Source organism: Cavia porcellus, unplaced genomic scaffold, assembly GCF_034190915.1.
Source record: "Cavia porcellus strain 051 isolate PalLab524CR breed Dunkin Hartley unplaced genomic scaffold, mCavPor4.1 scaffold_22, whole genome shotgun sequence".
Taxonomy (NCBI): Eukaryota; Metazoa; Chordata; class Mammalia; order Rodentia; family Caviidae; genus Cavia; species Cavia porcellus.
The window spans coordinates 54,863,525-54,889,005 of NW_026947505.1; the positions used below are offsets into that span (position 1 = coordinate 54,863,525).

Genomic DNA, 25,481 nt, shown 5'->3' on the forward strand with positions numbered 1-25,481 from the left:
TTTTAAAAATTGGGAATTTTGATGAAATTCATTTATTGCAATACAATAAGCAGTATGGAAACAAAGTACTCATAAAAGCCCCACATTCCATAAAATCTGAAAGGTTCATTGGCTTAAACAGTTACAGATGAAACATGTGTTCTGGAAGCATGCTATTTTAACTGTCTTGATCAGTAGTCATTATTATGGTGCCAAAGAAAAAGCCATGAATTACCTAAATTTAAGAATTGGGGCAATAAGGAATTCTAAGCCTTCACCTACCAGATTATACATCCAGTTTGGGCTTATGCTGGAATTAACGGATTAAAGTGGGGCTTTAAAAATAATAGTTTTCTGAAAAGGACCTTTCAGGGGAGTTTCGATTAAAATGGCCCTAGATCAAAGTTAACAAGGGCTTCTTAGCCCCACAACAAGGGTCAAAGTGATAATTTAAAGATCTTTAAGCAACATGAGGTGAAAGTAAGATGTGCCACTTTCAGACATATGATCAGGTGCTATAAATGCCAACACAATCAAACAGGCACCCATTTATCATATGAGTGGGGGAAGACAAGAGGATCAGATTAAAAGATCTATACAGTGCTTAATTATAAACTGCAGGCATACCTCATGGGAGCATGCAGCAAGAGCACATAGATCCAGAGGCTGTCTCAAATTGACTAGAGCATTAAATGGAAGGAAGACTTTCTAGCACACAATCTCAGCTTAGGTTGCGGACATGAGGATGTCGTCCTCAGGTAACAATGAGTGACTTCTTTTTTTTTTTTATTTCTTTTTTTGTCTTTTTCGGTTTTTTTTTATCGGTACCAGGGATCGAACTCACGACTGCCTGCTTGCAAGGCAGGCACTTATGCCGCTGAGCTAAATCTCCAGCCCCGGGTCAGTGACTTCTAATATGTCTAATAGCTTGTGTCATGAACTAAGACCTCAGGATGCATTTTCTCATGGCAATAAGGTTATAAAATGGTATCATATAACTTTCCTGACATGAGTTCTTCATAAAGTCCTTGGGCTTTTTAAAATTTTCTAGCTTCAGCTATAAATATAACAGAAACAACCTGTGAACAACTTTAAAATGCTAAATTATTAAGTTTAAGACAATTCTATGTATATAACAGTAAATAATATGTATTAATTTTAGATGCACAAATAATAGAACGCTGGCTATCAAATGAAAATAGAAATTATGTCTGATGGTTAATAGATCCAAATTTTAATAACAATTAACTTTGGTTTTAAAATAATTTTATGAATTATTTTTCTCTTGCCCATAATTTCAGTAAAAATCACAGAAGGCTTTATGCCAACCCCAACGTAAACTATTCAAGATAATTTTCATAGACTGTTCTAAAACCTCAATTTCATTTACACTGAGTTATAAAAAGAAAATGAACTCATAAACACATTTCTAAATGAAAGCTGGAGACTGCTTATATTTAAAAATTAAATCATTAGTAACATCCGAATGCCACTGAGTATGCTGATGACAATGTTTTCTGTGATTATATGGTCTCCACGAACATGGTAGTGATAAAATTACCTTACTAGCGTAAGTAGAGCTGGAGAGCACTGAGATATTGATTTGTTTCACTGAAAATCCTTCTTGGGCTTTGATTAAGTAGACAATTCTGAGTAAAGGATTTTCTAATTCCTATACTACTTCTTGGGCCCTGAGCTTTTCTTTTTTGTCAGTACTGGGAATCGAACTCATGACTGTGCGCTTGCAAGGCAGGCACTTATGCCGCTGAACTAAATCCCCAGCCCCAGCTTTTCTATCAAAATAATACATGAAATGGTACATTATGTATATTCCTGGAATAATTAAAATTTATTGTGATTACAAAGCTAGGCATATAATACATCTCAAAAGACACACTTTAAAGCACAGCAAGCATTCAAATCCTAAGATCCTCCCTTTTAACTTCTAGAAGAAAATCTAGCAATTTTCTGACTTGGATTCTTTCTTCCTTGAGACAAAGATCTATGAATGACATCTCTTTTTTTTTTCTCTTTAATCTGTGTACATGCTGGAGAGAGGGATGATAATAGCAAATCAAAGTGGTTACAAAGAACTTCCTCTTCAAGTAATGTCCAATAATAAAAATGTGATCTCATTTCCTCAGAAATATTTAACCAAAATAAAGTTATTTAGAACACAAAGTCACAGAATGGGCAGTTCCAATGTATCTTCTATGGATGACACTTTAAAAGAAGCTACTTGAGTTTTGCTTTTTCCCTTTTCAATTCTTCTCTCCCTATATTCACTGTACCAAACTAGGAGTACTCAATAAATGAGCAACTAATAATACTCATAAAAACTTAAAATACCATCTTTTATCTGAAAATTTCAAAGAACTATACAGAAACACCTTGCAAATTTAAAGAAAAAAAACTGAGGCATGAGAAATAACAGGAAGTTATTTCCTTGTAAAGCATATCGGATAGTGAGATAAGCTGAATTCCTGTCTTTTAAACCAAGCAGGACACAGTGGTTGGCATGGTCTGAACATCTAGCTAAATTTATATTGAATTTATAAAGATCAAAAGAGGAATGAAGGGTAGATACAAAATAATGTCTCTGTAAACAATTCTTAGATTATACCCAATGCAGAATGTTTAATGAAGCAGCTGAGTCACAGCTCTTAATTCACAAAACAATAATATTATAACTCAAAGTCAAATATGTATTCATTGGCCATATATATTCGTCGGAATATAAGAGCTGCCAATGCCAAAGTCAGGATGACAATCAGTACAGCTGATCCACCATGATCCGTATGGTTGTCCCTTGGCTGCTGGCCCTGTATTACATCTGGTGACAGGGATGACCTTCTTTGACTCTGCTGTTGGGCCCGGCGCTGTCGAGGGCTCATGGAGGTATTCTTAGCTGCAGGTTGGGTAGGTTGTTCAAAGGGTGCTGCTGAGGGATTCTGGACTCCATACTACAAAATTTTAAGAAATTTTGCTTGAAATTGGCACATAAAATTTGTATATATACTTATCTATTCAAGAATACAAGGAATTTCAGTATGTCAAATATGACTGAGGACAAAAACTACCACGAATTATGTAAATGCTGAGGCAAGCATCTCACCCTGCTGAGGAAGCAAACACCACAGCCTACTCTGAGTGCCCGCGAGGCAGAGACGGAATCTACCAGCAGCAGAGTAGCCCGCCACCCTTACCTAGCTTTTCCTCAGATATAATTCTAGCAGTAGCACTAAGCATCTGGCACTTCTCTTAGGAGATCTGACGAGGGAAATAATTTGATTTCCACTTTCTGGTGGAAATTACACATTTTAAATGGCAAAACAAGCAACTCTCAATAGTGTACCTTTCATGATCCAGGTTTCTTCCAGTATAACTTTACTATAGCAATGTACTTCGCTAACTGTAACAGGGCACAGGAAGTAATTTCAAATCACAAATTTTTTCATAGCAATATTATAAAAATTTTAGATGTGGTTTTCAAGCCAGGCTTACCCTTTCTCACGATTACTGATTAGTGAACTGAACTTACTTACTTAGTACTGGATGTCTTACGTCAAGAGTTCCCGGGGCGTATCTAACAATGCCGAGGGGTGAGGTGCGGCTCAGTGTAGCCTCTACTTTGACACACTCACTGCTACTTTCGAGAGTGGTCAGAGCACAGCTAAAATGTTTCTGCCCGTAAATGCTTCAATCTTAAATGTGGCACAGCGATAAGACAAATAGTGAGGATACATTCAAAGAAGCTATGTAAAATATGAGTTCCATATTGTTTATAGAGACACCTTAACCCTATCTGTAAGAACTCAATGGCCTTTCACTCTTTCATTGAAAAAAATGTACACTTGCTCTACATTATTGCTAGTATACATTCTTTCAAACAAAAATAAAAATGCATGTTTTATTCAGAATAACATATATTAAGTTCAAAACACTTTAAGAATAGTTTCCATTAGAGGAAATTTAAATATCTGGAACAATATAATTCAAATACTGTTCTTAAAGGTAAGAGGATGAGCTTTGTACTGGCTCCAGCTTTAAATATTAGGGGAAAAATCTGCTGACCTAAATTATCTGCAAAAGAATTTCCATTTTAAATTTGATATTGATCTCAACATTAAAAGAGCTAAATCTGAACTTTTTAAAACTACTTTTTGTAGTCACTCAAATGTAGTGACCTCTAATACAATAAGGAACTACTGACTTTGGGTTAGAAATAAAAGTTCACGGGGCTGGGGATTTAGCTCAGCGGCATAAGCGCCTGCCTTGCAAGCAGGCAGTCGTGAGTTCGATCCCTGGTACCGATAAAAACGAAAAAGACAAAAAAAAAAAAGAAATAAAAGTTCACGCTGCTGCTGGATTGGAGCATGGACTTGGGCATCCATAACCCAAGACTCCAAGGGGCAATCTGCTTCCTAAAGAGTGAAAATGCAGCCTGGCATCTTATGAATCACACATTGTCACAAGTGTCATAAGGTGAGTCAGCAAATACTCAATGAGTTTAGCTGAGTTATGGCAGCCAGTAAGAAACATTCCAGTAGAAACCTCCTATTCTTCTGATTGCTCTGCCAAGAACATAAAGTTCTGAAGAGAGCCAATCCATTCACAACTTAAAGGGAAAGAGGTTCCTCAGGGGAAAAACAACAACAACAACAACAACAACAACAAAAACAATGGTGGTAATACCAATTCAAAAATTAGCATAAGAGATTGTTTCAGATTAAAGTTTTTGCTTTTCTAAAAGTGTCAGGGGGAAACATTATCCTGTCTATAAACTTGACCAAAACAGGGAGCCTTACCATTATCAGGCTGGCTTTGCCACTTTAGTAGATGTGTAAACCTACGCAAGTTATTTAACCAAATTTTAGCTCCTCATCTGTACAGTAAGGATAATATCCAATTCAGCAGCTGTGAGGATTAAATGGGATAATGATACAAAGTGCTTAAAATACACAATTGCTTATTATTTGGAAGCATCTAGACTAAGGTTCCAAAAAAATGGAAATTGACTTAGATTTTTGGTCTTGGTTTTAGAAAAACAGGTCCACAAAATATTGACTGTAGGTAATATTGTAGTACTTGTAATTAATGGAAATATTTATTTATATATGTTTTAATTAGACTCCTACATTTCACATGCCTTTTGGATGACACATTACTAAAATTTGGAGATATTACAATGCTTTTTATTTTGTTAAATGTTTTTTATTTAGAAAAATTCTACTTACAATTAATTCCCTAGCAATATATGCCAATTTTTCTATAATAACCTAAATAACTAGCATCTGTGAGAGAGTTTTGTATTGGTTTTTATTATAAAATGGAATGGCTTATTCAGAGCCTCAATCCCTAGGAACAGAGGAAAATCTGTTAAACTATAAGAACATAAAGCTACTATTGGTTATTTTTCTATTTATACATAGCTAAAAAATCTGTCTCAAAAACCAACAGATGGCCTGATGTTATCTGCTGTGTTTAGACTTTCCACAATCTCTCGCCCCCTCAAGGCTAAAGGAAAAAAAAAAATGTAGCTTATCTGGGATTTGATGTATAACATTTCAGTGAATTTATATTACACTTGCATATAAAACAGCTACCCCTACCCAAAACCAGGGTGATCAAATTACATAATCACATTTTGAGACAGTTTATATGCAAATGTAATTAAGTCACTTGAAATTGTAGACAATTGATTACTTATGCATATTTTAACCAAAATTAGTCTCAATTAGTGAACTGTATCTATGAAAAAGAACTGTTTTATGTACATGAAAATTAAGTATACTACTATAATAATGACAGTTCTGCAGTTGACTTATACTTCTTGACTTCTTTACCTATATTCCTAGTATTATTTTAAATTACCAATCCTAAGATTTACTCATTCATTCAACAAATATATAATGATCACCTGCTATATACAAGGCACTAAGCCAGGCACTGGGGATACAGTGGTCAAAAGGTACCCTCACTCTTAAGGAACTTACATTCTGGAACACAAGTTAGGCAAGAATTAATTACAAAATAAAATGTAATTGGTAAATATAACTTGAATATGTAAAAAGAATACTTGACATAGATTTAAAATAGATGAAAGACAGATTTAGCATGTCCATTCATTCATTTTATTTATAGTACCAGAGAGCAAACTCATGACCTCACACTTGTCAGGCAGGCGTTTGTGCCACTGAGCTATATCTCCGGCAAAAGATTTAGATATGTCATCACAAATATTAGGAGACTGTCCTAATAGGTTAAAGATTACCACCTTCATCTTCATAATAGAATGGCTCTCTTTGTGTGTGTGTGCACTTTGTGATACCGGGGATGAAACTCAAAGCCTTGCTCATGCTAGGCAAGTGCTCTACCACTGAGCTACATCCCCAACCCAGAATGGCTCTATTGCAAACAAAAACTTTATAAAAAACAGAATACTTATAATGAAAAATAATCTGAAAGTTTAACATTTCAAATTATAATCAGCCTATTTAAAAATCAATTCATTATGTTCCTCTGCATTTATACAACTGCTTTGGGATCATGTAAAGGCAACTGAAACCCGCCCACATACCTTCCCCCACACCTTCATCTTCAGTCCTCTCTCCCTAGCATAGTATTTCCTTAGAGGCCTCTTGCCTCTGTTTTTCTCCAACCTACTTTTTCTCTTTTCAGCTCACCCTAAAAAGGAAAAAGCCACTCAATACTACTCAGTTCACTTATTGTAAATTACCCCTGGGAAAAGGGAAAACCTGCTTTTTCCCAGCTTCATTTTTAATTTTTCTGACCTTCTAAAATCCTCTATAAATCAGAGAGAAAAAAGATATCTACCAATAGATATGACTGCCTAATAATACAATATTTTATTAGAAAAACCCCAAAGCATTTCTATTTATCTTTTTCATGTAGAAAGGAAAGACACTGGTTTTCCTTGTGATCCTATTTAGCACCAGTCCAGTTGAACTTTTTAAAGGCCCCCCCAGTTTTTTAAGACAATAGGTCAGTGAATGACTAGCAACACCCACAGCATTCATTCTTTCATTCAATAATTACTTTTGGTCACTATGTGCAAGGGACAGACCATGGTCTGATAAGGGCTGTGCAGCGACAGTGAAGTTCTGTGTCTATACTTATGCAGATGACAGCCACTAGCCACAACGTGGCTATGGAGACTTGAAATGTAACTCATGTGACTAAGGAATTAAGTTTTGAATTCCACTTGATTTTTATTAATTTAAATGAGAACTGAGTCACATGTAGCTAGTAGCTTGTGTACTGAGCAGAGCAAGTCCGAGGCAAACCTGCTAAGGATATATTGTTCATTTAGTAAGTGGCTAATATATTTGATTTATTCAGAGTCTAGCACTATATTAAAATAACTTCTCAAGAAATCATAGAATTCTAGAGGGACAACAGGACTTAAAAATTAAGAAAATTGAAACCCAGGAAATTTGAATGAATTGTTTAAGATAATGCAGGGATATGTCAGTTCCCGAACTTGATTCTTTCCATGATTCTGGATGCAAACAGAGTTGGATGAGAACTGAATCAATTTCAATGGTTAAGTTCAGTGCTGACCTTATAGGGAAATTTCACTCGGTTCTCATTCAGTTTGGTTTACAACCAGAACTGCAAAGAGAACTGAGTTTGTGAACTGAATTACCACTGTATAGTTCATTAGAGCTGGGCTAAACCCAGCTTTTCAAAAACCAAAAATTTTATTTGATCTGAAATCATCTTCTATTCCAAATAATGAGAATTACAGACAAATGCATATATATTAAGTAAGAGCCATACCGAGGTGCTGGCCGTGGTATCCTGGAATGTTGTAGGTATGTTATCTTGTAAGTCATTTAGTGAAAAAGAGTGGTTTAACTCTGACTCAGCAATACTCTTTCCAGATGAATTGACTTCTGCCTATAACAAGAAATACCCAAGAACAGTGTTACAAGAAGAAATCCAGAGAAGAATGCACAACCATTAAATTTCCGCTCTTGGATTTATTTGAATTACTACTATCAGTAAAGCCTTTAGCATCTGTGTGTCTAAGTAGGTATGAGAGCGAAAGAGAGAGAGAGAGAGGGAGAGGGAGGGAGAGAGGAAGAGGGAGAGGGAGAGCGAGAGCGAGAGACAGAGAGAGAGAGAGAGAGAGAGAGAGAGAGAGAGAGAGAGAAAGAGAACATGAGAACCCCTGTTCTTAAGGAGCTGTTACTTAGGAACAAAATCAATATCATGGTTCACAGACTATAATTCTAAAAAGTTCTCATAAAAAGCTTCTTAGGCAATTTTTAGGTAAAGCCAGATATGAGGTGATATTGGACAACTAGTCTTTTTTTTCCAGTGCTGGGGGTCAAATGAAGTATGTCACATGTGCTAGGCAAGCATTCCACTACTGAGCTACATCACCAGTCCTTAGCAATGTTTCTTTGTTTAATTTTGGCAGTGTTGAACATCAAACCCAGGGCCTCACCCTGCTAGACAAGAGCTCTACCACTGAGCAATACTTCTTGGCCCCTTGGATAGCCTTTATTCAGCATTAGTCTAAACAGTGATTGGTTTGCTGAAGAAACATTTATGGGTTTGATTATGAGGTACTGCTCGACATTCTACTGCAGGTTAAGTTACTGTATGGTATATATATTTTCTAAAATCTGAAAAATTCTAATGAACAAAACACATCTGGGCTTATTCCTGTGAAGGAAGAAATTACAACCTACATTTATACATCCTCTTCCAGTCATTACAATAAAACAGAAGGGAAAACTTCCAAGAACTGGACCCAGAAGGTCAGACAGGGAATAGAGAAGTGGAGAAGAGAAAGAGATAGCATATTGCTTAATGTAGCACCTCGGGCTGGTCTTGAGCTCACTTTGTAATCCGGGCTGGTCTCAAACTTACAACAATCCTCCTGCCTCAGTCTCCTGAGTGCTGAGATTACAGGTGTGAGCCACCACACCCCACTATATTGAACATCTTTTCATATATTTGTTTGCCATTTGTATTTCTTCACCTAACAAGTGGGTCTAATTTTAGTCTTCAGCATGGGAAAAGCCAGGTTTTCCAAGCACATTTTATTAAAGAGGCTGTCTTTCTTCCAGTGAACATGTATGGCCCCTTTGTCAAAGACAAAGTGACTGAGTGTTTTTATAGTTGTGTTTGCATTTTCTAATCTGCTTCACTGATCCTCAGGTCTGTTTTTTGCCAGTACTATTTTCATTTTATGACAGCAATTTTATAGTATAACTTCAAGTCAGGGCTGCCTCCTCCCTTGCCTTTGTTGCCTAGAACTGCTTTTGCTAGCTTAGGTCTCTTCTGGTTCCAGATGAATTTTAGGAATATTTTCTCTAGATCTGTGAGGTATGCTAATGGTATTTTGATCAGAATTATATTAAATTTATGTAACAGTTTTTGGAGTACAACTATTTTCACAATGTTGGTTCTTCTATCCAAGAACAAGAAATATCTTTCCATTTTCTGATATCCTCTTCTATACCTTTTTTCAGTGTACTGTAATTTTCAATGTATAATCCTTTACCTTCTTTGCTAGATTGATTCCTAAGTATTTCATTTTTTTGGATGCTATTGTGAAGGGTGTGGTTTCCCTAATTTCTCTCTAAGTGAGTTTGTTGTTTGTGTACAGGGATGCTACCGATTTCTGAGTGTTGACTTTGTATCCAGCTATGCTACTGAATTTGGTTATTAAATCTAGAAGCCTTCTGGTGGAGTTTTGGGGTCTTCTATGTAGAATATCACGTCATCCGCGAATAATGGTAATTTCACTTCTTACTTTCCTATCCTTATTCTTTTTATTTCTCTCTCTTGTTTAATTGTCCTGGTTAATGTTTACAGAGCTATACTGAATAGGTGATAGATGGCATCTTTGTCTTGTTCCTGATTTTAGGTTGGAAGCTTTCAGTCTATTTCTATTTAGTATGATTCTGGCTGTTGGTTTGACATAGATGGCTTTTATCAGATTGAGGTAAAAACCATCTACTCCAATTTTCTATAGTATTTTTATCATGAATGAATTTTGGACTTTATCAAAAGTTTTTCTGCATCTATTGAGATGATCATGTGATTTTATGGTATATTACATTTATTGATTTGCATATGCTGAACCATCCCAATGCAGGTTGGTAGTTTTTTTAAATGCTAATGAAATTCCAGAACCATAAGTAGAGCTACTCAAATTATTAAAATACTATATAAATCTTACGTTTGGGTAAAACATGTAGGAAAAGGAATAAAAAGAAGAGATAGCAAAATGTTAAGTGTTGTTTTAGGAAAATGGAATTATGGGAGATGATAATTTTTTTTAAGAGACAGGGTCTCACTATGTAGCCCGGTCTGTTCTGGAATTTACAGCAATCCTCGTCTCAGTCCCCCAAATGCTAGAATTATAAGACTGTGCCTACATCTAGCTTATAACGTTACTCTTGTTTCTTATCTATATTTTCTATTTAATAACAGCTAGAATCTAAATGGGGCAGATCTAAATGTAACACATGTACTACCTGTATTAACTCACTTAATTCTTAAAACATTCCAACAGAATGGGTATCCTTATTATTTATGGATGAGAAAAAAACATGTCATGATTAAGTAATATGTCTAATATTGCACTACTAATAAGATGCAAAGTTGAAATCTGAACCGTGGCATTGTATACTAGAGGTCAGGTTTTAATTGCTATGCTGTAATGCTTTCATGAGTGTAAACTGTGAGTTTTGTGATAAGAATTATTTGTAAAACCACTTTCAGTAAAACTGTATTGCTTTCTATCTAAAATTTAGTAGTAAGCAAAAAGTCTACATAATTAGAATTTTTTAGGAATTTATGGTACCTTAAAACTGATTTGTCTTGCAAGTTCCTTGGCTTCTTGGTCAGCCTGGCTTGAGTCGCTTCCTGATTTTAAAGGCAACAGGACATCCTTCATGGCAGAGCCACAGCCTTCACAACAGAAATCTTGTGATCTGGTAGGAAATAATTTGCATTTTAAAAAAGATCTGGCACTTAGATTTCTTTCTTTTCTTTTCTTTTTTTCCTTCAAGAAACTACCAAAAGAAAAATAAATTTCAAATCTATATAGTGACAAAATGTATAAATTGTCAATGACATTGTCCTTAAATTCACACATAATAAGCCTATTTAAAGCTTATATAAGGCCATTACAAAGCTCAAACAAAACTTAAACTAAATCTTTTAGCAGAAAAATAAAGCAGTAAAGAAGCCACAAAATATACACTTGACAATTATTTCTTGAAAATATTTACAAATCCTACTCATTTAAACAGTATAACTTGGAAGACTTTGAAGAACTTGTGGCAACTACTATGAATGAATCTATCACTGATTATATTAAATACATCCTCCTAAAGCTAAACCGGTTAACTCATCTATTTCCTTAGATATAATTTTCCACTATTTCCATTGTTCTGTTTTTTTGTTTCTTTGTTTTGAGACAGGGTCTTGCTCTGTAGCCCAGGCTGGCCTTGAATTCACCACTACAATCCTCCTGCCTCCCCGTCCTGAGTGCTGGGATTATAGGCATGTACCACCACGTCCAGCTCACCTTTGTATTCCAAATGGATCCAAAACTGCTCTAAACTTCATAAAAGCACTACCAGGATTTTAATTACTGAAAGTAGACATAAATAATCTATAGAAACACATAGTTACACTGCTAAACTTCTTTTTTTTAAAAAAGTTTTTAGGGCTGACAATGCAACTCAGGGTAGAACAGTTACCTAACCGTGTGCAAGGTTATGAGTTCAATCCCCAGCATCACACACAAAAATTAATAAAATTAAAGAGTAAAACTTCTTTTTATGGTGCTTCTAGATTGATAATTCAAAAGCCTAACATCTCAAAGAACATGCTATTTAAATTTATAAAATACAAAAAGCAGAGGGGTAAAGGAAGGGAGAAAAAGAGTAAAAATGATCAACATTTGATATGTATATGTACTAATTCATTAAGACAATTACTATATATGAAAAAAATCTTAGTAGCAGAAAAATTTTATAAAATGATACAAAAATTTATGAAAGTAACATTTAGTATTTACAGTAAATATCTTGTTTCATCAGAAGCAGTATTGTCGTTCTTAGAATATATTCACTTTTAACTGAGAAGTCAGATGAACCTTACAGGAGACTGTTTATTCTTAATATATAGTTTATCCACAAGGACAGTAGGCCGCCATGGCTGAATGCAAAATCACTTTTAAAAGGGCTCCTATCATACACCGAGAACTCAGAAAATGAATATATACATATACACATATACGACAGTAAGAAACCAAGTTCATGTTTTAAAAACACTGTACATGAACTCAGCTGGATAAAATTATCTAGAGAGAAAGTCAACACAGAAAAATAAAATAAAAATACTGTGTATGCAAAGTATATATTGTAATCTGTGAATAAGAGTTTCAAGTAGATTATGTCTCCAGAATTTGGGAATGGGTGTTTTTTTTAAATAAGTTTTAAAAATAATAGTTGCTAGTAAGGCCAGAGTGTCTACCAAATCTTCAGACACTACAATACCACTTTATTTTTTATTTCCTAGCGTTAGAAATCCAGTGCTGGCAAGTATTCCACCAATGAGCTACTCCCCACTTCCTATTTAATAAATATCAATGGAGGGCTGACTCTGGGCTATGCTATGCTATGGTAAAATGCGCTATATCAACATAATTTTTCTAAAAGGTGGCAGGCAATAGATTCCACTACTAGGAAATTATCAAAATCAAGAATTAAATCTCAGCACTAATTAAAAGAAAGATGACTTTAAATTGAATGACTAAGCTTGGTTATATAGACAAAAAATACACCCGGAATAAAGCATAGGTATAACACTGGGCAATCACAAACTGATGAAGTCTTTATTCCAGTGTTTATTACATAAGGTGCAGTGAAGGAGATACTGTAGATAACAGTGGATTCCCTCTCAACTTTCAAGGAGTTTATAACCTCATGAAAAGCTAAATAAAAGTAATCGCTTTGGTTCTTTTTCTTCTGTAATACAAATAACCAGAAATGCTTTCCAGGAGACTATGTCTCCCACTATAGTAAAGTGCATCTTACGGGAATACTATCAAATGCTTTTACAAAATGAGATGCAGGGCTGAGGGTAGAACTCAGTAAAAAACCACTTGCCCAGCATTGGTGAGGCCCTGGGATTAATCCCCCTCCCCAAGAACCACCCCCCAAAAAATCATGAAATGTTGTAAGCCCAGGGGAATCAGTAGAATTGCATTTGTCCAATAGCAACAATGATGTAAGATTCTGAGCCACGATCACTCACAAAGTAAGAGACAGAGCACAAAAGCACTCAGACCTTAATAAACAATGAGATGCACAACTTACTTTTTGGCAAGTGCTCTTCTTTCTTCAGGTGTGTAATCAAGAGAACCTATGGCTCCCTCTCCTTTTGTTGGCATAAACCCAATGATGGCTAGTAACGCTGTCCTTACTGAAATAAAAAAGTAAACAGCAATTTAAGTTGCTTTGTAAAGGGAACTGCATTTACTCTGAAAAGAGAAAAAAAAAACAAAAAACTCAAAGGCTTTCACAGAAGTCCAAATAGGGGCGTTGTATTAACATGCTGGCAAAAATCTAGACATGAAAAAGCATTTTTATTATTATTCAATAATATCAAATTATTTATCCCAAACAACTTCAATCTCAACAGTGTATTTTTATCTGTTATTATGAACTGACTAAAGCTTTATAAGATTTAAATTCACTATTCACTAATACTCACTACTCCAGGAAGGCTGCCAAGTTTCAGGATGATGTCCTGAGATGCTCAAACAGATTTTCTTGCCGACTTCAAATCGTCCATTAGCCTTAGAAATAAACAATAAAAATTATATAGGTGTGTTTACTGTTTCATACTTTCTAGTCAAAATATATTTTATATTTACATATGAACAATAATTTTAAAGATAATTTTTAAACAAATATAACCCTAAGGAAACACATTTTTTGGGCTCTTACAGAGACTCCAAAATATTTGATGGACGTTGAATGAATAGTAAAAAAGCTAAGTTTAGAAGTTGTATCACATCTTTTTGAAGTTGATTTATACAACCAGAATCTAAGAAATTAACATAGAAGGAAGGATATGTTGATGTCCTCTACACCCAGCACAGAGCTAGGCTCAGTTAAGGATCTTAAAGAGAAGACAATTGTTATGGTTGATACATTGTGTCAAACTTGAGAAGTTTAGAAATTTAAGTAACAGACTCAGCAGAGAGCCAGGATCCTTACTTTGTAAATACCTTCACCCTGTGCAAGAGGAGGGCACAGAGATTTTGCGAGTGCTACCTCTGTGGTAGGTGGGTGTTCCTGCATATGACATAAGGGAGGAAAAGAGGCTTGCTCTTCCCCCACTTTGCACTGGCTGCTTTTGTTGGCTGCTGCCTTGAAGTATTGCCCCAGTGCCATGACATCCTGCCTTGGGCCAGCTGATTGTGGACTGAAACTTCCTCAAACAGTAAGCTAAAGCAAACTTTCCTTCCTTCATGTTGGGTGTCAGGTATTTTGTCCCAGCAATGAGAGAAAAGTAACTGAGAAACTAAATCAAAGGCTAAGAATCTAAGGACTGATTGTCGGGTAACTAGATATTGGTAAATAATGGAATAGAGGATAAGGCTTTGAGATAAAAGTGATTTTCAAAGGGAAGACCCCATTTAGTAAGGAACACAGAAGATGTACAGCAGAGATGATGATTTCAAGCTGGATCTGATGGCTTGGTGGGAGAACTATGAATGATGTCTAGCCAGCAGGAGAAATGTAGCAAGCATAGTAATGTCAGAAAAAGAAAAAATATATATACTGCCCTAGAAATAAGAAAGGAACATCTTAAGATAAACAGAGAATATCTACACTTAGAAAAGTGCTGCTCTTTTTTCAAGTGTGTAATCTAGAGAACCTCCTGTTGCTGGCATAAACTGAGTGGTAGCCAGTAATGCTGTCCTTACTGAAACAAAAAGTAAACATCAATCTAAATTGCTCTGTAAAAGGAGCTGGGCAGGGGCTGGAGATTTAGCTCCGCAGAATAAGCACCTGCCTTGCAAGCACACAGTCATGAGTTCGATCCCTGGCACCTAAATAAATAAATAAATGGAGCTGGGTTTACAGAAAGGGTGAACAAGAAGAAGAATAAAGTCAGAATATGTTCCAGTTGGCCTCAGACTTTAACTTATCCTCTGCTACATCCACAGGGCTGGGCATATGACACCTGTTTATGAAATCTTTGTTTAATAAACATTGAAAAAGGTTTTCAGAAGTCAAGAAGTAAACCAGAAAGAGTGCAATACTGAATATCAAGAGTGTAGTGCTAGTTGTCACTGATTTTATGGTATGGTATTCACCATACCACTGTTTACTGAAATATGTCTGTACTTGGTAGAGCTGCTGCCAATGACCCCCTACCAGCCCCAGAACACACAAACCACTTTCCTCAGTCACCTCCCTCCAAGCTACTTGGTATCCACCAGGGTCTGGCAACTAAATGAAGTGACTCTGGACATAGCAGGCTGCCTCCAGGACCCTAACCCAGCCCTACTCTCAGGGCTAATGAGTCTCGGATCACCTTATCCTTTGCAGCAACTTCTATATGCCAGGAATTCTACAGCATGCTCATATTTTCCACACAGAATTCCTTCTGACAGATGAGAAAACTGAGTTTCAAAGACAGTTTATAACCTACACATGGTACAAAGGAAAGAGTGCTAATCTGAATCCAGGTCTATTCGCATTAAAGCAGATGCTATTTCCATTGTATCAAGTGTAGGTAAAAGCCCACATTCACTCGCTATTCACTGATAAACACCTTTTGATTCATCATTTGCTACCTCTGTGAGTGAGGCAACTTAGATGGAACAGGATGAAGACTGAGAAGAGGCAGTGGGATTCCTCAGACTGCTCTCCAAAACTCGTAGACAGAGCACTGTGTGTGGAAGCCATACTGCAACAGGCTGCACTAGAGTAAGGAGACCCTAGAGGTTACCAAGAGAAAACCAGAAACGGCTCAAAGTGGAAACAGGAAGGTGTTTGTGTTTTGTTTGTGTGTTTTTCAAGGGTAGGGAAGAATTACACTTCCTAAAAATTAAAGAAAATGAGAAAAGTAAAGCTTAACTAAGAGGGGGTTTGGATCAATATTTTTCTTTCACGTAAAAATAAAATGTGCCAGGTATGGTGATGCATGCCGGTAATCCTGGCACTCAGGAGGTTGAGGCAGGAGGACTGCCATGAGTTCGAGAACAACCTGAACTAATAGCAATCCCCTGTCTGAAAAAACAAAAAACAAACTTAAAAAAATGTGTAAAGGTGGATAGAAATTCTGAGATATAAACTATAATAAAATAGCTGAGGATTCTGTGTCAAGTCTATTCTAAGAGCTATACATACAAAAGATACTAACAATCCCATATCAATTCAGTGAAGTAGGCATCATTCTCACTGAAAAGAGAAGAAACAGAGGAAAAGAACAGGGCTGGTAGAAAGTTAAAGGAGACAGTGTGACTATGGGATATACTAACATTACTGAGTACTTAACATGTGCCAGATTATGCCTAGCACTTTGCATAATTACTTCATAGATTCTTCATAACTATTCTACACTTACGCATTCATTAGTATCTCTAGCATTTCTCAGGTGCACTGGTATCTCAGGAATTCTTTTTTTGGGAAACTCCAAAGGCAAAATTAAAACAATGCTCCACTTTATTTCTTAATGAAAATAAGCATCTGACTGTGTCTTATAGCCATCAAGAAGAGTTAAACTGCAAGTTTTCCACAAAGTTTTCCAAAAAGCCAAGAATTCTTACTGTTAGGAGAATAATGCTTGGTGGTTTCATCGGATACTCTGGTGGCAGTACTATTCGTCCATGATAAACTCCTCCATCAAAATCAGAATCTGGGGGCCCTCTTACTGTGAAGTGCCATTCAAAAAGATTATCCTAAGTGAAAACAATAATTGACAAGGAATCGGTAACATTTAAAAGTGTGATTATTTTAATCAGTATGAATCTAGAAATATCAGATGAGAAAAATCAAATATTTTATATTATTGCTTAGTTTCTACTGCACAAAATGTCTTAAGAATAAAAGGTATAAATAAAAGCAGTTTAACCTAAGTTTTATGTCTCATAAAAGTAAAATATTTTTAAGCAAATATATTAAAAACTGAGTATTTGTATACATTCATAACCAAGGTTACAGATTTAATTAAATTAGAATTCTTAAAAAAAAAGAAGTTAATTCTTGAAAGAATACCAATTTGTGGTAATTATCATATAATCAATTATTATAAATTTGGGTTATTTTAACAAATCTTTAAAAATTATTCCTTACAATTTGTTTTAAATGGTCAGTAATATTAGCTATTTGCTAATAAGATTTGCTATTAATATCATCAGTTACCAATTACTTTTCAATTTGTAAAATGCTTGTACATATATTACTCATTTTTATCCTATTATCATGAAAACCTGACTGAACACATTTAAATACCACCCTTTACAAATGAGAAGATTGAAGAAGGGCAAAGATGTTTGTGCGAAAAGCTCAGAGGAGCTGCAGGGACCTCTCAAGGGACTGAGTCTTCCAAACTGCAGAATCTGGGATTCTTCCCACTTTTCCTACCTCACACTCGAGGCCTCGTACTAATATGGTATCTGAGGCCCACTTACAACAGAAATCTGCTTCATCTAATGTCTAATTCTGAAATCTAGTGAAATACAGAGAAAGAGATCAATAAACTACATCAAACACATCTGTAACGACTCCAAGCAATGAAAAAGCAATTTAAAACACTTGTCTTAAAGAATAAAGTATAAAAATCCACATGGAGAACTAACCTCTAAAGGCTGCGCATGGTAATGATCTGTTGGATCTTTCAATTCTGCTGCTTCTTTCATTAAACGTTTAACAGCTACAATAAAATTCATAAAATAGAAATATTTAAAATGTTAATATTAATATAAATATTAATACCAACTTACAAGCCTAATGAAAAAGTTCGTACTTCAAAAAAAATGTGCTTGAGCTGGGGATTTAGCTCAGCGGCATAAGTGCCTCCCTTTCAAGTGTGCGGTCGTGAGTTCAATCCCTGGTACCGATAAAAACGAAAAAGACAAAAAAAAAAAATGTGCTCAACTGAACATATAAAAAATTTTAATTATGGGCTAACAGTAATAAATAAAGGAAGAGGAGAAGGAAATAATAGCCTGACATCAGAAGAATGGCATATTGTTAAGTTATAGATCAAATTAAAGATACATATGGAAGATACTATTTTTATGTAATTTTTACTTATGTATACTCATATACTCATTTACTTATGTGTCTTACAAATATTAATTCATTTAATTCTCAAAACAACACTCTTAGATTGCTAGTCTTTTTATTCCCATTTTCCAGATAAAGAAATTGAGTCACAAAGGGATTATGAAACTTCCTGAAGGTCAGACAGCTAGGAGATAACACTGGGATTCCAACAGAGGCAGTTTGACTCTGCCTTGTTAAAATGTCTATACATAAGAATGTACCCTCTGGATATCATGCTCAAGTGAGAAGTAAACTGCCTATTTCCTTGTTATGGTTTGTGTCTAGACATCCCCCTCACAGCCTCATGCAGTCATGGAGGCAGCTGAATCTAGAGTTTGTGATTGATTCACTGACTAGTGCTGGAATTGTGGGTATGAGAGCTACACTCACTCTAGGGCAGGTACCCTGCATACAACAGAAGAGACAGAAGAGGCTTACTCCTCCCTTTTTGCTCTTGTTGCTTTTGTTGTCTTCTGCGGCTATAAACTGTTGCTCTTCTGGCCTCCCTCATCATCTAGACTGGCTCCCATTTTTAGGGTTCTAAGAAAGTTAAAGAACTTTGACTTCCTCAGAACGATCTTGACACTTTTACTGGCCTCCCTAAGGAGAGTGACTATAGAGATTTCCATCTGAGCAGGTAAAAATCTCTGAGGAATCCTGGGCAGGGCTGGAGACTAGGAATGCCCTCCAAATTACTCCAATGCCAGTAAGGTTTGATAACCACTGTCCTAGAGACCAGGTAGAGTCCCTTGCTACATATCATCATTCACACTCTATTTTATCTTTTTGAAAGTTTATCACTTAAATTTTGCAGTTATTGTTTAACATCTGCCTTTCCTGCTAAACAACAGCTAAGGATGCTATCCATCTACTTCACTGCAGTCTCCTCCAGGATTAGCACAGTAAGCATTCAAATATTAGCTGAACCAAATGTTTGTATCTTCCAACATATTCTTTCCAGAAATCTGATTAAAGACAATGGTCTTCAAACTTACTTGCTAATAAGACAAAATCTTTCATTGAAAAAAAAAGTTTAAAAGGGCTGGGTATGGTGGCACATGCCTGTAATCCTGGCACATGGGAGGCTGAAGCAGAGGATTGCTGAGTTCAAGGCTAGTCTGAACTACACAGAGACTCTGCCGCAAAAAGAAGCGTGGAAGGAGCTATTTATCCCAGGCCTCTTTCATTTATTTCACTTCTAAGAGGCTCAAGAACAAGGAATTTAACTGATAAAGCCATGTAATTGGGTGTGTGGTACTTGCCTATAATCCCAGCATTTGAGAGGCTGAGAATGGAGGATTACAAATTCAAACGCAGCCAGGGCAATTTAAGGAGAACCTGTCCCCAAAATAATTCTTTTAAATTAGTATTATTTGAGATCTATAAAATTAAGGAAGTTCTGATAAAGTGAAACAGTTGGGCTGCTGTCAGCAATCAAAAATGTCAGAGATTTTTTCATTTATTTATCAGCTCGCTGGATTAAAAAAAAAATTACTCTGAAGTCAGATTTTATGTCATCCTTTACCCTTAGCCACGTTTTCTCAACTCTTTACTACTCAGCTCAGTTCAATAGAAGAAAACAAAACCTAATAGTTGTACCTGGATATTACAAGAGATGTATAAAAAGATTAGAATAGTGAGAATATATTTGTTATCCAGGTGTAAACCTATAATCCCAGCGCTCTGGGAGGCTGAGGCAAGAAAATCACAATTTCAAGCCCAGCCTGGCAACTTAGCAACTTGGTAAGACCTTGTCTCAAAATGAAAAATAAAATTTTAAAAGGACAAGGGATGTAGCTCTGTACACAGCCTGGGTTCAATCCCCAGTACTAACAAGAAAACACACGCACATTTGTCCCAATCCTATAAAGGAATAGTCACTGGCTCAACAACAGAACATGCTGATTTTATTAATTCTTACACTGCACAGGTGAAGTTAGTGTTTTCACAAAGCATATTTTTTCAGGAATAATATACATTATGATTGCTTAAGTGAAAAACAAAAGGGATTCTGGATTTAGAGCTACATTAAAAATTCTGGCCCGGCCTGGGATAGGGAAGGGGAAAGGAGAGGTAGAGAACAAGGCCTTCTCAATGATTCTCCTGGGTTCTAATCAAGCCTCAGCACATGCAGTTAGCCTGAGGCAAGTTTCCCCTGGCTCCTGAGGAGAAAGAGCCAGGTTCAGAGTGCCACCTGGCAACTAGGGTAAAGCACACAGTCTGCTTCTCCTGATGCCCCATACCTCTTGCTTCCACACAGCAAGAAAGGAAAGGTTTTTGTGCCAGCTCTTGTCCTCTTTGCAAGAGGATTCCAGCTTCAGGGCTGCTTCTGCATATCTGCTTTTATTCCTCCTCCTCCTAGGAGGAAGTCATGTGATCACTCCAATCAAAACTCTCAGCTGCCAAACATTAGCACACTTCGTGAGCCCAGGCTGGCTCACTGATCTTACACTGAGATTTGGCACCAATGTCCAGCTAGAGTAAAGGGATCTTTACAGGTCACTGTCTCCCAAACATCAGTTTCTCTTTGAATGCAAATATCTTGAGATCATCAGTTCCCAAAGTATGAGAAATGCAGGAGGCAGGTTTTCTGGGGATGCAAACCCAACGTGACCTCTTCCTGCTCCCATAGTGCAGGCACTTAAGTAAATGTTTGAGGACTGATGTTTCTGTTATAAGACTCTGCAAACTGATTCATTCAAAAACATTTCAAGAGTGCGAGTGTTGGAGGCAGAGAATGACCAAAATCATCTTTCTGCCCTCAATAAGCCCATTGTAACACAATATAGTAATAATGACCAGGTATATAAAGGCACAGGGACCCCCTTAATCTGTCTAGGGGAGGTAGGCAAGGTTAAACCTTAAGTTTGAATAGGAACTTCAGATACATGGAAGGTGTTCCATGGAGAGGGTCCAACAAGAAAACAGGGTGCAGAACTGAGAAAGACCACTCTGTCTGGAATGTGGTTCAGGTAAACCAGTAGACAGTGGAAATGTTGAAGACCAGTGTGCAATCAGGCTGGAGAGAAGGCAAGAGTCAGATCCTGAGCAGCCCTGCAGGCCAAACTAAGTAGTCTACTTTGAACTTTATCCATAGCTATCAGAAAAGTACTGAAAATTTTTCAATTTGAGGAGTGATCTAGTCAGTTTTTTTGTTTTGTTTTTGTTTTGATCTTTTTTGTTTTTATCGGTACCAGGGATCGAACCCCCGACTGCCTGCTTACAAGGCAGGCACTTATGCTGCTGAGCTAAATCCCCAGCCCCTGTCAGTTTTGTTTTAATTGATCTGATGACAACAGTGACTGATTATGGGTATCCATAAGTGCTCGTGTGTGTGTTTTATATGTTTCTAGGTAGGGATGGAACAAAGCAGCTGGCCAAGAAATCAAAAATGACATCAGGGCTGGGAGTGTAGCTCGGTGGTAAAGCATTTGTGAAGCCTTAGGATTAATCCCCCGTACTTTATTTAAAAGGGGGGGGGGCTCAGATAGGCACCTAAAGTGCTATCAATTGTTAGTGTAAGAAATATCAGAGTGAGAAGCAAGATTGGGAAAAGTGAAAAAACTGATGATCTGGGTTTTAGAACCCAGCATCAGAGGGTACTCTCAGGTTTCTGGTAGAGAGGGTGGGTGCCTAGCACCAGCCTGCTATGCTCCCATCACCCACATGTGCTGTATATGCTCCTGGTCCCCTTCGAAGGCTGCCAAAAGAGGTTCTCTATACACAGGATTCCCTACTTTGAACCGTAATATCTGTTACTGTGGCCAGAGGAGACTTAATACAACTAGGTTAGTCATAGATTTACAGGTCACTCTACACAGAACTTTGTTCACCACAGCAAGTCCATTCAGAAAAATCACCCAGGAGAAATGTTTTCCCTCTGATGACACAAACAAATTCACTAGCTGCATGCTGGTACACTGACCAGTTAATCTGTATTGTCTTCACTTAATTTTCCCACCTATACTTGTGAGACAGCCCCACATCAGACAGAGGATGTGTGGTATTTTTAACCACTTCCTTTCACGTAGGTATTACTCTAAAAATATCAGAAGTCTAAAGATTAAAAAAAAAAGGAAGCATTTTTACTATGCATCCCAGCATTTTCTTTCTTTTTTTTTTTTTTTTTTTTTTTTTTTTGTTTGTTTGTTTGTCTTTCTCATTTTTATCAGTACCGGGGAATCCAACTCATGACTGCCTGTTTGCAAGGCAGGCGCTTATTGCCGCTGAGCTAAATCCCCATCCCAGCACTTTCAATCAGTCCCATATCTCACCCATTTCAGCTTCCCATGAACTCCAAGTGATCCACACAACAAAGAAGATTTGGGGGAATTCTGGGTGTTGTTGGTTTGGATTTGTTTTGTTTTTTGAGACAGTATGTTGCTACTTAGTTCAGACCAGCTCTGAAACTTCCTTCAGCAATGCTACTGCCTCAGCTTCCTGTGTGCTGCTTTTTTATTACATATGTGTGCCACCATATCTGGCAACAACAACAACAAAAAAGATTTTTTAAAAGACTTTTTATTTTTTTTTTAACTTTTTTTTTTTGGTCTTTTTTCATTTTTATTGGTACCAGGGATCGAACTCACGACTGCCTGCTTGCAAAACAGGCGCTTATGCTGCTGAGCTAAATCCCCAGCCCCTAAAAATACTTTTTAAACAGCAATACAACCTCTAGGAAATGAAACCAAAAAGATGATGCAATTTATTATACAGCTATAAGAATGTTAACCAAAGCTCAACCTGCTGATACCATGTCACATACTTTGGAAATATACAAAATTCTGGAAAACTTTTCAAAGATTATCATCTTAGCCAGGATAGCCTATCAAAACTAAGCAATGTCCTCTACTACAACTTCTTGGAACCTATAACTTCTCCACCCAAATTTCACTGCTTTTCACAATGCATTATTCTTTGGACATTTAAGTATCTCTTCTTATTAGGAAGCAAGTAACTGAATACTCACCATATAGTTTTAACACAGTTTTACTTAAATCTACCAAATCTAAATAGTTCAATCATTCTACCATCAAATCATGATAAGCATGTCCCACTTTTTCTTTGATCTTTTTCCCTTCCTGGACAGACTGGGATGAAGGACTGTGAACCAATAAACTGCATTGTGTAAATGTTCTTGCAGAGGCCCCAGTTTTCACCAGATTTTTAAAGAGACCTATAATCCCCAAAACATTGTGGCTGATTCTTCACCGTTGGTCCATTAATAGCGTTTTGTTTTCTGTTGGTTGGTTGGTTGGTTGGTTGGTTGGATGACCATATTCAGGCTAAGAAAGAGCTGTTCAATTAATATCCTGAGGCTTTTCTGGAATCTTTGCATATTCTGAAATAGTTTTTTAAAAACCAAAGATTTTCACAATATCAGCTCTTCTTAGAAGGATACTAATCTGGATATCTATTCAGAAGCAGTTATGTAAAGAAAATATAAGCATCAGCAGGAGTTAGTAAACAGTCACTAATATCCTAAGATGTATCATTAAGAGCTAAACTTTGAAGTTTCTCCATCTTGACAAATTTATCAAGGTACAGATCATAACAAATACCAACTATACTACTCAGCGATTCGTTTTAAGCTTTAGAGAACTAGTACTTTCACTGCATTTTTTTAATGCAACAAAAAAATAACTGGAGGCTAGGATTGTCTGTGCTGCGAATGGACCAGGGGCATTAAATATAGTTAACAAAATCTCTGTGACTGAATCCAGGTATGTATCATATTAGTCAGTTTGGCAAAAATCATGGTTAGGTCTCAAGTAGTTTTCCAGCTCCTTGGCTAAATGGTTTAGTCACAGAACATTTTCCTTATGTCTGTAATTCTACTCGCTCCAAATTCTGCAAACAGGACACTTGTAAGCATCAAACTCTTCAAATCCGGAGGCAGGGTCAGGGCGGGCTCGCGTCGGCATGGGGAATGCAGACACAGCAAGGACTGCTGAGGCTCCCGCACGGCCCCCACCCTCACACCTGCTCTTCGGCAGGGGTCTGTGTCCGACCCGGCTCTCGGCAAAAACGTGGGAAAGGAGCAGCTGTGGGCAGCGGGGTCGGGCGGCGCCCCACCCGGGCCGCCCTGCGGCCTGCACCTCACAGGCAGGCGGCGGTCTCGCGTAAGGCGCCAAGCCCGAGTCGCGGCCGAGAGGGGGGCGGACGCAAAGGACCGCAGTGCGGCCGAAGCCCAGGGCCGCCCCGGAGCCCAGCCGCCCCGGAGCCCAGCCGCCCCGCCCCGCCCCGCCCGCTCCCGCCCGGCTCACCCGGGCTCTTCAGGTTGTAGCGGGTCTCCATGGCGGGGCCCTGGGCTGGCTGGGGCTCCGGGCTGCGGCTCAGGCCGACTGGGCCTTCTCCGGGGCGGCGGGCGGCGGGCGGCGGGCGGCGGGCGGCGGGGTGCGGGCGCGGCGCCACCTCCTCGGGGCTGCCCGCCTCCCTGAGGGCCGGGCGGGCGCCGGCGCCGGCGGGGCGTTGCCGAACCGGGCGCCCGGGCTGCAGGTCAGCGTCTCTCGGCCGCAGACCCAACCCCGCGGCGGCCCCCGGCTGGCGTCACCGCCCTCGTCCGGGTTTGTGAAGTTGCCCTGACGTGGCAGCCGCGTCGTGGCAGCCGGTCACCCCGCGAGGCCCGCCCTGCGCCCTCGAGCCTGGGCGGCGCCCTGGAGGCCGCGGTCAGCGGGGCAACCCGGGGCCGCTGATCTGCGCAGGGCGGGTGCGCGGCGCGCGCAGCTTACGCGGGGGGTGGGGGTTGCAGGGGATGGAGGGGTAGTGCGGGGAGTGGGGGGGTAGTGCGGGAGGTGGGGGTGTGGGGGGCTGGAGGGGGGTGGGGGATGGAGGGGTAGTGCGGGAGGTGAGGGGGTGGGGGGTAGTGCGGGAGGTGGGGGGGTAGTGCGGGAGGTGGGGGTGGGGGGGTAGTGCGGGAGGTGGGGTGGGGACGTGGGACCAGAGGCGCTGTGTGCGCTGGGGGAAACCAGGGACTAGGGGGGGTTAGGTTATGGGGTGTGGGACACCGCGGGGATTAAACCTGTCAAAAAACAAGGCCAAGGGACCACTGAAGCGTGGTAATAAGAAAGATTAAACCTCACAGGACAGCTTCAGCTCCTTGGTCCAGAGTGGACAGCGAGAAGACTGGGGGTTTTTGAAGGAGTGAGAATTTCA

At 38.3% G+C, this 25,481-nt stretch overlaps 1 protein-coding gene across 3 annotated transcripts; it reads right to left on the bottom strand.

Moving 5' to 3' along the window:
* Positions 1-1,800: 1,800 nt before the first annotated feature.
* On the bottom strand, positions 1,801-25,032 carry Ube2j1 (ubiquitin conjugating enzyme E2 J1). Of its 3 annotated transcripts, XM_063233215.1 has the most exons (8): positions 24,593-25,032; positions 17,858-17,931; positions 16,826-16,957; positions 13,753-13,837; positions 13,356-13,461; positions 10,829-10,958; positions 7,783-7,902; positions 1,801-2,942 (listed from the first exon to the last, which is right to left on the bottom strand). In XM_063233215.1, exons 1-8 carry the CDS (start codon positions 24,621-24,623, stop codon positions 2,664-2,666), a joined length of 957 nt encoding a protein of 318 aa, XP_063089285.1. In that variant the 5' UTR covers positions 24,624-25,032; the 3' UTR covers positions 1,801-2,663. The 3 variants fall into 3 exon arrangements, with proteins under 3 accessions (XP_063089285.1, XP_063089287.1, XP_063089286.1); XM_063233217.1 differs by lacking the exon at positions 16,826-16,957 and having other exon boundaries at positions 24,593-25,031; XM_063233216.1 differs by lacking the exon at positions 7,783-7,902 and having other exon boundaries at positions 24,593-25,031.
* Between the last annotated feature and the right edge of the window lie 449 nt (positions 25,033-25,481).